Source organism: Pteronotus mesoamericanus, unplaced genomic scaffold (genome assembly GCF_021234165.1).
Source record: "Pteronotus mesoamericanus isolate MK-2021 breed Mesoamerican mustached bat unplaced genomic scaffold, CSHL_Meso_final contig_74, whole genome shotgun sequence".
Lineage (NCBI taxonomy): Eukaryota > Metazoa > Chordata > Mammalia > Chiroptera > Mormoopidae > Pteronotus > Pteronotus mesoamericanus.
The window spans coordinates 43,498,595-43,510,373 of record NW_026555247.1 but is presented as its reverse complement, the minus strand read 5'-3'; the positions used below and the strand labels follow the sequence as shown (position 1 = coordinate 43,510,373).

The 11,779-nt window shown below is 66.0% G+C and overlaps 1 protein-coding gene across 1 annotated transcript; it reads right to left on the bottom strand.

Moving 5' to 3' along the window:
* Positions 1-841: 841 nt before the first annotated feature.
* GALR1 (galanin receptor 1) lies at positions 842-10,887 on the bottom strand. Its single transcript, XM_054583898.1, has 3 exons — positions 10,222-10,887; positions 6,487-6,552; positions 842-1,159 (listed from the first exon to the last, which is right to left on the bottom strand). Exons 1-3 carry the CDS (start codon positions 10,885-10,887, stop codon positions 842-844), a joined length of 1,050 nt encoding a protein of 349 aa, XP_054439873.1.
* Positions 10,888-11,779: the final 892 nt, after the last annotated feature.

Genomic DNA, 11,779 nt, shown 5'->3' with positions numbered 1-11,779 from the left:
CACAGCTAAGGCCTTGGCCAAGACGCCGCACACTTTCGATGCCCAGTTTCATTGTCTAAAACTCGTTCACAGCCCCCGCCATTAGATTAGCTGGGCCTGGCGCTTTCCCGATCGGTTTCTCGGGCCACTCTGCAAGCCCGAGTTCAGAGGGCCGGTCTCACGGGACGGCGCCAGCGGCCAACGCCCCAGGGTCACGGCCGCCACGCCCCGTGGGCCACCCGGGGTCCCTCCAGGGACCTCGCCATCACAGACGGCGCGGGACACCTTCCAAGCCTCGAGCGGCAAATGCGGCCGGTGCGAGGGATGGTGGCCAAGCTGGGCTCCCCCTCGACAGCTGCGCCTCTGCACACACAGCCACTGAATTAAGGTCAGCGACACTTTTCACTGTGCCCACGGCCATTGAGCAAGACACAGAGCTTACAACGTCACCCCTTCTCTTAAAACCAAAGAACAAAAGCACAAATGTTTTCCTACATAAACCTGCTTCAGAAATACAGATCGTAAATATTCCTGAACGTACTAATGCCTCCTCCTTCCTTCTTCTAGACACAACTGCACACACCTCTGGACTGGTACGGAACTGTCATTTCTGAAGCGGTACGACACAATGCAGCGTTTTCTTTCCTTTGGAAATAGAATTTTAACATGAAACAAAATTCGGAAATGATCTCAGACCGAGGCGTTTCCTCAGTGGATCAAAGCAGTTTGTAACGACAGGCGGAGTTCCACCGAGGCGACGCGGAGGGCCGTGCGGGGCGCGCGCAGCCTCGTCTGACCCTCCTCGCGGCCCCCGCGCCGGCCTCGCCACCCAACGCCCCGAGGGGGGCCGCCGCGCCCCGCCTCACACGTGCGTGCAGTTGGTGGACGGCGGGGTGTCGGGCCGACCCTTGTGGTCCCTGCCGTCACTGAGGGGCGACTCGCTGCGCGCGCGGCACTGGAACACTTGGCGGTAGGCCTTTCGGAAGTTTTCGGAGAGGAAGGCGTAGATGATGGGGTTCACCGAGGAGTTGCTGTAGGCCAGGCAGTGCGCCGTCACCCTGAACAGGAAGGAGGCCGGCGTCAGCGGGAAGACCCCAAACTCGGCCCAGAGGCGGATGACGTGGTGCGGCAGCCAGGAGATCCCGAAGACCACGACCACCACCAGCACCGTCTGCGCCGTCTGCGGGGCAGAGAAGGCAGGCCGTCAGCGCCGCCGGGGACCGCCCGCCGGGAGCAGTGCGCCCCACGGGGTCGCGGGCCTAGGCCCGCGGGGTCCGGGAGGCTAGATCCGCGCTCGGTGTCCGCGCCCTTCGGGCCGCGCACTGGCTCTGCGCGGACTTCTCCGGGACCTGCCATGGCCTCCCGCAGGAATCGTTCGGCCACGTACGTGCGTGCGTGTGAAGGCCGGGACCGTGCTTTCCATCACGGCAGTGGAAAGCCCTAGAGAAGCAACCTGGCCACTGTAAAAACTTCAGCGCTGGGATTATTCCCCCTCCCCACCCCCGCAGGCAGTTTAGAGCGCCTGCGCCCCGCCCCCACCCACCGGGCCCCGCCCCCAGCACCTGCCGGAGAAGCGGTGGCCTCCCCAGATGCGTGAATGTTTATTTGTCCTCCTTAAACTTTGGCAAGTTGAGGCGCGGCCCGTCTCAGAGCCACATCGGTTTCCGCCTGCCCAGCAGTAGCCCCTGGCTTGCACCACAACCCTCCTCGGCGCTCGGAACCCAGCAACCCCGCCCCCGGAGGCAGGGCCCCCTGTGGCTGACAGGGTTTCCTCCCAGGGAAGGACCTCGGCAGGGACGAGCCCCCTCCCGCCCCCGTCCCCCTCCGTCCCCCTCCATCACCCCCCCCGCCCCTGCCTGCCCTCTGGCGCCCGCAGCCCCGCTGGGCGCCCTGCACTCCTCCAGCCAGAGCTGGGACAAGCTTCGGGCCACCTGTCCTGTGCTTCGTCCCCGCAGGTTCAGCGCCTGTTGCAAGGTAGCAGCTACGGAGGTGACGTTGTGATGAACTGAAAGCTCCGCCTCCGCGGATGGAGGCAGGAGACGGTGGAGCAGGTGGCCAAGGCTTGGATCCAAGCCAGGCGAGCGCGGGGGCGGAGGGGCAGGAGATGAGAGGGGAGCTCACTGTCCAAAGGTACCGGGGGACGGATGGGCGGTAACCTGGTTGTCCAACCCGGAAACAAGTCCGCCCCGTGGGCCTCGGCTTCCTCGTCTGAGCCTCGGGGCCGCCTGCCCACAGGTGTTCCCAGGTGGCGGTGGGCTTGGCGAAGACACCTCGAGGCACGAAGCAAACTAGCAGTCAGTCGGCTCCCCTGCCTCGGGGCCGTCTGCTGCAACCCGCTCCTCCGTTGCTGAAGGAGACACTGGTCCTTGGGCCACGGACCCAAAAGCCCCCAGGTGTCTTGGAACCTGCCAACAGGGGGCACCGCTGGCTCTTCCTGAGACAGCAGCAGCATCTCCTGCTTCGCCGAATGAACACCCGCTGGAGCGCCGTGGGGGCTCAGACGAGGAAGCTTTTGCCACGTGCTCGGTTCAGGGCAGGAGCAGGCCCAGCGGTGCCCGGGAGGACCCTGCGGCACCAGATGAACAGGGGACGGCGCTGGGCGCCGAGTAGGGGCGCGTCCTGTGGCGCGTCTGTCGCTGCGTGTCTGTAGGCCGTTCAAACCTCGCCTTTCTGTCATTCGCGGCCGCCCTGATCTTCGCAGACCCATGAACAAGATGATTTTTCTCGATCCGCCCGAAGCCTTGAAAAATGCGGCCGCGTCCCAGTGTGCGGCCCAGCGGGGCAGGGCGCGGAACCAGCGCTGACACACACCGCGTCGTTTCTCGGAGGCAGTCCCAGGAGAGTCCGCTGGAACGCTCCCGGCAGAGCGTCCGCAGGCCTCACTGCGGCCTGCGCTTCCCAGGCCCCTCAGCCCCACGGAGCGGGAGTTCCGGCAGCCGGGACACGGGCGGCACCCTGCAGCCCACCCCGCGCCTGGCCCTGCCCTTCCCAGGCCGCCTCCAGGGCAGCCCCGCGACGGGGCTCCCAGGCCTCCAGGCTGCCGGGGAGGGGTACAGGGAGGAAGCCCCCACATGTGGGCGGAACACCGTCCTCACTCGCTGCTGCTTCCCACGCTGCTGGGAGTCAGAGGTCTGGGCCGGATAACGCTGCCCAGGCCCCCCGCTGGGCCAAGGCCGACAGGCGCTCATCACTGCCCAGGGCACGGCTCGCGCAGAGGCCGGGCCTCCGGGCCTCGCCCGCCCCCCGCCCAGCCCCGCGCAGTCGGGGACGATCACCAGGAAGATTCTAAAAGTCTCAGGTGTTCGAAGAACCACTGAGAAAAGGCACAGCAAAAGCAAACAGTCTTGCCCACTTCAAGTTAAAGACCAAGGGGTCCCTCAACGTTTACAACCCCCGGTGCGCCCCAGAAAGACCTGGAAAAGCTGCTTGCTCGCCTTCCCCGTGAAATGCCAGGATGTCCGGAAGGAACGCCCCCTCTGTGGGGGATGAGGAGGATTTCATACAGTTTCTCCCAGGGTTTGTTTTCCATTTCCTAGGGCGTCCGAGACGGGGCGCCCACTGTGTCTGCACGTGCGTGGCGCTCGGGCGTCTGCACGGAGCCCCAGCGGTGAGGTCGCCTCGGAAGCGGCGTCCCGACCCCCGCACGGGCTCACGGGCTTGGGGCTGGCCTGCCGGCTCCCGCTCCCTTTGCGCCTCACGCTGAAGGCTCCTCTCCTCTTCCTCAGACGCTCTTTGCCAAGGCCTCGGAGGCATCTGTTTTTCCTTCAAAGACTTTGCTCAGACTCTGCCTAATGGAACTCGGCCGGGGAGGAAAGAGGGGCTGAAGGAGGAGGAGGATGAAACGCGTTCTGTAACCCTGCGACGGCAGCCCAGCAGCCTGCCGGTGGCTCGGGAGAGCACCTGCAAGGCGGGGACGGGGCGCGACTCCGTCTCTGAGCCGGGCCGACGGGGCCCCAGGGGTGAAAGGGAGACCCTGGGCCGACGGGGTGACCCGGGAGCCTCGCTCAGCCTCCTCCCGCGGCGCCGTCTGCTGCCGTCGGCCGGCCCGAAGGCTCCCAAAGGCCGCCCCGAGCCCGGGTCCTGCCCGCCCAGCCTGCAGCGGAAAGCAGCCGCCGTGCGGGGCAGCGCGCGGGACGCCCCTCAGGGCTCGGTGCTCTCGCTGCTGCCGCTCTGCGGTGGGGCCGCGTCCTCCTACTGCGTGTCCCCCCCGCGCGGGGATAACTGTGCAGGGGTCCCTGTACGGAGCGGGGGATACGGCACAGAGATGGGGACTGGACCGGGCCCTGAGGAGGAGCTGGAGACAGGGAGGCCGAAGGGAGGGCACCGCCGCCGTGGGATCCCGTCGCGCCCCAGCAGACGCTGAGGGTGCACGCGCAGCGGCGCTGCTTCCGGGGCCAGGACCGGCGGGCCCTGAGCCGTCTGGTCTCTGCCTTCAGGGACTCGCCGCCGACCTGGCTCCCTGCCCCGGGCCTCCCCCTCCCTCCTGCCTGCCCCTCCCTCCCAGGCCCCCGTCTCCCCTCCCCCGCACCTCTCTGCTCTCTCTTTCTTACCCACACCCCCCACACACACCACGCTCTGTTTGTTCTATGCAAACAAGGAGGCAATTAAATCTGTCACAACAGACCAGACATCTGTTCGGTGGCTATTAAGGGTCAGAGGCTGTGAGAAAGGAAGAGGCGCCCTGCCTCCTGCTTCCCGGGGCGAAAGCTCCGCCCCCCCCCCCCGCAGGGTAAGACGGGTTCACACGCTCACGTGCAATAGACATACACAGACACGCGCACATCATACGCTCACGGACACACCGCTACACCCGCACACCGCTACACCCACACACACAAATCTAAACGTCATGGTTGCTGAACCAGCTACCAGTCTGTAGGCCTGGTCCCTGTGAGATTAAGCAGATGCTTCTCTCACCGTGTCTCACAAGCCTGGCTCCCAGCCCTTCCGCCACTGTGTTCTTCTCGGGGACTGTCTCGATTTCTCTGCACCCTCTTCAAATACAGGAACGGAAACAGCCACCGCGTGCAAGGCAGGCACGGCTACTTCAACGAAGCTTTACGCCCGCCCTGTCGGCGGGTCCGAGGTCTCCAGCGTCAGACGGGAGCCGTGTGCCGTGTGCGCGGCGTCACCCGTGTGCCTGTTCCGCCAGCGGGTTGGGCCCGCTCTTCGGGGGGAGCTCTGTGAATTACCCTCGGGGGCAAAGCGTAGCAATCCCTCATTTTTAGTGCATCATTTTCTTGCAGATGAGGAGTGTGGCTCAGAGGACACCGAGAGGGGGATGAGGAAGAAACAGGACCGCTCCGGTGCCCCACGCCTCACGGGCTGCAGCAGGAAGGAGCCAGGGGCCTCCACACCACCGTGCGCGCCGCAAGCTTCTGGGGACACCGCCCAGGCGCTGCAGCGAGGGTCTGGGCAGCGGGCGGCGGCCCGGACGCCCCGACAGACGGACCCTGACGGCCTCGTCGTCCTCGCTGCGCCTTCTGCTGCCGGCCGGCGCTCCCGGGCACGGGCTGGTTGTGCGTCAAAGCCCGGCTGCACTGTGTGCTTTTAACCAAGGGGACCACGTGTGGCCTTGCTCTGGCATTGCTCATGGACGAGGAAAGTCGGGAAGAGCTGGCTGTGCTTCCCTTGGACGGGATTTTTACGATTGAAATAGAATTTAAAGACGATTTAATAGAAGTAATTACGATTGAAATAGAATTTCTGCCAATTCTGTGTCATTCATCATCATAAATATTTAGAAGGGAAAAGAAGGTCTCTTAAGATGTTACGGCTGATGTGTCTGGATAAAAATGCGTGGCTGTAACCTCCTCTCCCCACGTCACACTGTGGAATGATCTCATTCTATTTTCTAAAATCAGGAGTTATACGGGTGGTGTCTGAGTCAGAGTTAAATTAACCCTGATTTGTAAAATAGTTTTTCCCTCAAAATGTGACGTGTCCTCAACAGGGGGGTGTGAGATGCTAACACTCCTCGGAAGTTTGTTTGAACTTGGATTCACGGTAAGGAAGGCAGCCAGGAGGGGGGAGCCGCCCCACCCCCGCCCGCCCCTCCCAGCGGCAGGCTTCCCCACCCCCGCCCCCCGCCCCCGCCGGGGTCCACAGCAGCGCGAGCCTGGGGGGCAGAGAAGCGCTTGGGCTGCAGGGCCGACTGCAACCACGTCCCCCTCCTTGTCACAGCCGAGCCAGGGCCCTCTGGGATCCCGCCGCGGACGGGAAATTCGCGGTGAAGTGACTACAGTTTGTGCAAGTTATGGATGCGGCAGCGGGACCGCACAGTCCCGGCTCCGAGTCCGGGAACCGCGCGGGCCCCACCTCCGCGCCCCTCTGCCCCGGTCTGGGCGCCGCAGCGCGGCCCCCCGAGAGCCCGAGGGCTGACTTTGCGTCCCCGCCCTGCGTCAGGCCATCCTCCGCACACTGGGCGGAGGCGAGGAGGACGGCGACAGCGGACAAACTACGCTCCCGCCAGGGACCGAGGCAACGTATGTTTGTGGTCACCGTTACCTTTTTCTTCGATGCCTCCGACTTCTTTGACATGTTCTTCAGCTTCTTGTGCAGATGATTAAGGACCTGAAAGACACAGACCGTGAAAGTCAGTGTCCTCCTGCGCCGCCGCCGCGGTCTCTACCGCACTGACGAGCCTCGGCAGCGCCGTCGTTCACAACGCCATTCAAACCGAAACTCGCAGGAGGCGACCAAGGAACGAGGGCTGCGAACCGAGAGCTGGGCGCAGAGCCTGCCCGCCAGGCGCTCGAGGGCGTGTCCGGAACGAGCCACCCCACGCCCCGCGCGTCCGTGTGGGTCCACCTTCCACCCGGATTTCCCCCAAGTTGCTGCATTTTCACCCATACCGGTCGGACGCCATGTGAAACGCGCACTAAAGCTAGCGGCCGCCCTGCAGCGCACCCTCCTTGGGGACAAACAAAGACGGTGTCGTCAGGGAGGTCTCACGCGGCCGGTGTTTGCTTTCACGTGTCCTTCCTGCTTTCCCTCCACCGCTGTCTTCGCGACAAGCCTCCTTACAGCAAAATTCCACCCCCCAGGCCTCTTTCTGTCACAGGCCACCCGTGGCCACCGTGCAGAGCTTTGAAACATCCTGCACCTGGGGGACTCAGCCTCGATGCGCGGCCGTGAGCAAGGGTGGCCGTGGGTGCCCTGCTGGGTGTCTCCTGGAGAGATGGCAGCCTTGATCTTAGAGAAGCTGCCCTTGCCGCCTCTCGGGGCCGAAGCAGGAGAGAGGCCGTGGAGCATTTGCGCCGGCGAGTTCCCAGCCGGCCAGCAACCGCTGTGCTGACGCACATGCCTCGCCCGCTGCGGGGAAATCTAAGGGGGACACACCTCCGGGGACTGAGGGTTTTGGATCGTGCGTGAGCCGCCCAGGGAGCCTCCGCGAGGACGCGACCCTGTCCCAGCCACGTCTTTGCTTCCCTCTGGCACCACAGTGTGGAGGTAATTTAATCAAATCAGGTTTCCTGCCACAACCTGCCCCGCGCGCAGGAGGCAGGCCTCTGGGTGATCGGTCACATGTGACAGGAACCGCGGGGGCCTGGCGCTGGCTCAGGGCTGTCATTGCGTGTCCCCTACAGCGCTTCGCCTCTCCCGCGGCTCCGGGCCCCACTTGCTACAGCAGCATCTGGGGTCGCCCTGAACACACTGGCAACGGGTCAGGTGGCTGTGATGCCGCCGGAAACCGGGGTGCCGATCAGCGGACGGAAGGCAAAGATAAAGGGGGGCTTTGGCAGAAGCAGGTGCGCAGGGCCGTCAAAGGGGAAGGTAAGCGCAGCGAGCCGGGCAGCCCGCAGGCACGCGCCTGGCCTGGCGGGCTCCTTGGCGGCAGCGAGACACTGGCCACTGAGGACAAGGGACCAGAGCGGAGGATGAAGGGGAGGCGGCCAAGCGAAACCAGAGAGCGGCTCCTGGAGAGGAGCCGGGACAGAGGAGTCCGACGTCCTCTGCCTCCCAGTGCTGTGCGGGGGCCTCCTCACCCCTCAGCAAACCGGGGGGCCGCCTCCCAGGACCCTCAAGCGCCTACGGAGCGCTGGGGGCGGTTCGGGCAGGAGGCGGCGCGTCCGCTTCCCCGAGCTGTTTCGCTCTCTGGCCCACGCTGCGGGCACACATCAACGCGTCACGATGCGTCCCAGCCACTGGCACGGTCGCCAGGAAAAGGGCAGGAGGGCAGGTGTCGTGGTGGGTTCTGAACACATTTCTTTAGAGGGGAGCGGCGGCGTCCCGGCGGCGCGTCTCCGCCGTTCTGCGCACTGAGGGGTGTGGGGGAGGGCGAGGCACAGGCTCAAACCTGAGCCCGGGCAGGGTGGGCGGCAGGTGCACTGGGGGCTGGGGAGGAGCCTGGCAGGGTGCGCGGGTCACGTGTGGCCGCCACCCTGAACTTCACGTTCAAGGAGCAGAACCCCTAACTGGGGCGCTTCCGCCGGGGGGCTGAACCGAAGAACAGCAGCTGGAAATGAGGCATCACCTCCGTCCACGGCAGCCACAAAACGATCCGGCTTCATGAGGCTGACTTCAAAAGACACCTTCAGTTATGCTTAAAAACAAACTCTCCCCATGTTTAAAAGAATCCCCACGATCACGTAGTTACTGAATTTTCAATGACCATTTTCAAACTCTATGCTGCGATAGAAACGTAGCCTCGTTTACCCCTGCGTCAAGAAGACCTAAAAACTTCTGGGAAGTGAACAGGTTACGCTTCCGTTCTGACCTGTGCAATTATGAATGAAGAGGCAAGTATCCAAAGACTCCCTCTAGTCCCTAGCGGCAAGTCCCCAAGGCCCTCACCGGCGGTCCCCTCCCCCGGAGGACGGGGAACCCCACGTTGGAGCCGTCCCGAGCCGTCCGCCAGCCCCCTGGTCGGGTCCGTGGCTGCGTCCCCCAGCCCCCGCCCTCACCGGTGAAGCGGCCAGGACAGCCCCGGCGGGGCAGCCGGCAGGTGAAATGATCCGGGGGCACGTCACACCTCGTGCCAGGCGGCGCGAGTCCCCGCCCCGCGCCAGCGGGAGACGGGGCGACTGAACCAGCCGTGCCCCCAAGAGCTAAGCCAGCCTATTCTTCTAAATTCCCTACCCCTTTCGGGCGCCCATTCTTCCAGATTCCACCCCAAACTATTTATGACCATTCAGAACAGACACACGTCTGCATCGAAAGATCCGGGGAGGGGAGAACAAAACCCAGGTGGCTCATGTAAACCCTGTTGCCAGAAAAACACTCTGAACTGAGCAAGAGAAAGTGCCGGTGGACCCCACCCGGGAGTCCTGGCCCCGCCATCGAGCAGGGAAGGACCAGACGGAGACACACGGGCGGGAGGTGGAACGGGCAGTTTCGCTGATGGCGCTGCGGCGTGGGGACGTGGGGGCTTCACTCCGGCCGCGGGGGATGAGGCGTGCGCTCGCTTCCGCTCACACAGCAACAAGCTGTGTCAGATGTGTGAGACTTCGGGGGGGCGTGAAACCCTCAAAGGCTGTGCTGTGCTGTTGGTAGAGTTTGCAGGGCTGAGTGAAGGGCAGGGGAGAACGGAGTCCCAGTGGGCGGGACAGGTCTCCGGGCTGGGCCCCGGGCGCCGCTCCCCAGTGAGGGAGTGGGACCTGCCACCGGCACCGCCGACACCCTTGACAGAACCTTCCTCAAGGGAACCACAGCCCACCCTCCAGAGCTCTCAGGGGACCCGCCCCGTCGCTGAGAAGCAGCGCTGCTTCTCCGCCCGGCACACAGAGCTGAACTTCTGGGTAAGATAAAATGCCAGGCTCTGTCCCCGGGGCGGTGGCTTCCGGTAGCCACAGAGCCGGGTCCCCGCGGAGCCTCCCACGCCCCGCTGGAAGGAGCCCCCCCGGAGCCACCGCCTCACGTCCCAGCTGAGTGCCCGGCAGGCGGGGGTGACTGTCACCTGGCAAAGGGCCGGCAGCCCGGAGTGGCGGAGCCCCCACTCCGCAGCCACGCGCAGGCTATCCCTGTTGGAGTCGCTAAAGCCCCGCGGCTGTTCCTCCACCTGGGGACAACCTGGGGCTGCGGTGGCCACGGCCGCCACCTGGAGGGGAGGTGGGACCCTGGGAAGCGAAGTGCACTCTCTCCCAGCGCCCCCCAAACTCCAGGCAACTTTCGCTGCGATGGGGAGCGCTCCCTGCAGAGGGCACAGAGACCTGGCGCAGGCGGCGGGGGCGGCTGCGGGGCTCAGAGAGGGCCCATGGGTGCCCGCCGCCCCACCCCGTCCCCCCTGCCGGCGGTGCCCACCTTGGCATAGCAGAAGCAGATGAGCAGCAGCGGCAGCAGGTAGCCGAAGACGAAGGTGCTCACCACGTAGGCCTTCTTGTGGCGCCGGTCGGGCCACTGCTCCCAGCAGAAGGTCTGGTTGCTGGGGCCCAGGTGGAGGAGGCGCTGGTGGTAGGCCACCGGCGAGGCCATGGCGGCCGACAGCGCCCAGATGCAGCCGACGCCCAGCAGCGCGTTGCGGGACACCCGCAGGGAGGCGGAGCGCCGGGCGTGCACGATGGCCACGTAGCGGTCCACCGACATCGCGGCCAGCGTGAAGATGCTGACCAGCATGGAGACGGTGAAGAAGTAGTGGGTGAACTTGCAGGCGAAGGCACCCAGCACCCAGGTGGGCAGCGCGTACACCGTGGCCTGGAAGGGGATGCAGAAGAGCAGGTAGGCCAGGTCGGCGATGCTCAGGTTGAGGATGAACAGGTTGGTGGTGCTGCGCGGCTTGCCGGGCCTGCTGCGCGCCAGCACCGCGATCACCAGGCTGTTGCCCAGCACGCCCAGCGCGAAGATCAGGCCGAACGCCACGAGCGTGATGAAGTTCTCCACGCCGATGCCGAAGAGGGGCGGCGGGTCTGGGGCGGGGGGCTCGGGCCCGCTCGCGTTCCCCTCGCTGAGGTTCCCCGGCGCCAGCTCCATGGCCCTCGGGGGAGCCTGGGGCGCGTAGGGAGGGCTGCCGGCCTGGGACGGGGAGTGTCGCGGGGCGCCGGGGTCCCAGCCGCGAGCGCAGAGTGCGAGGTCCCCAGCCTGAGCCTCCCCGGTGGCGCGCCCGGGGCGGCGGTGCCTGCCGGCAGCGTCTCTGTGCGGGTCCGCCTGAGAGCTGGACCTTCGCGGGCGGAGGCGACGGTCCAGAGAGAGCAGGGGACCCCCGCCCGGACGCTGCTGCCCGCGGCGCGGCCACTGAGCAGGGGAGGAGGGATGCGCCTGGTGCAGCCTCGGCGGCGGAGCGAGCCCCTCGCTACGCCTTACCGGCCCCGATGCCTGCGGCCGAGTCCCTCGCTGCGGCAGTGGCTTCGCGCTACACCTGTTGCTCCGAGCCGCTCCCTTCCCGCGCGCACCCGGCGCTCGGCGCGGCGCGCACGGGGCTCGTCGCGGTTCGTGGAGAGCGCTGCCCGCGCCTCCCAACCGCCCGGCGCCCGGCTGTTCTAAGTGGTCGGCGGGGCGAGCGCTCTTTCTGTGCTTCCCCGCGGGTCGCAGGGGGCTGCTCCGGGCTCCGCGTCGCAACTGAGACCTACCGAGGACACAGCCCGTCTGAAACCCGCGCCTCCTGGGGGCCGCCCCGTCCCCGGAAGTCACCGCGCGCGGAGACGGGCCGATCCTAAAGGATGGGTCGCCGCCCGCCCCCACCCCCTCGCCGCCAGCAGCCGGGCGCTGCGAGGTGCGACCTGTGGGAGTCCAGCGGAGGCGGCGGCCGGGCTGCGGCCCCAGCCTGGCGCGCGCGAGGGAGGGAGGCCCCGGGGCGCGCAGGCCTCCGCGCCGTCAGCACCCGGCGTCCTTCTCCCTCCAGCGAGGCTGCCAGTGGGCGCGCTCC

Excerpts from the sequence above, each read along its gene's own strand:
- GALR1 (XM_054583898.1), bottom strand. The coding sequence starts at position 10,887 with ATGGAGCTGGCGCCGGGGAACCTCAGCGAGGGGAACGCGAGCGGGCCC. Across the intron at positions 6,553-10,221 it reads TCTGCTTCTGCTATGCCAAG|GTCCTTAATCATCTGCACAA; the intron begins GTGGGCACCGCC and ends TGTGTCTTTCAG. Across the intron at positions 1,160-6,486 it reads CGGAGGCATCGAAGAAAAAG|ACGGCGCAGACGGTGCTGGT; the intron begins GTAACGGTGACC and ends TCTGCCCCGCAG.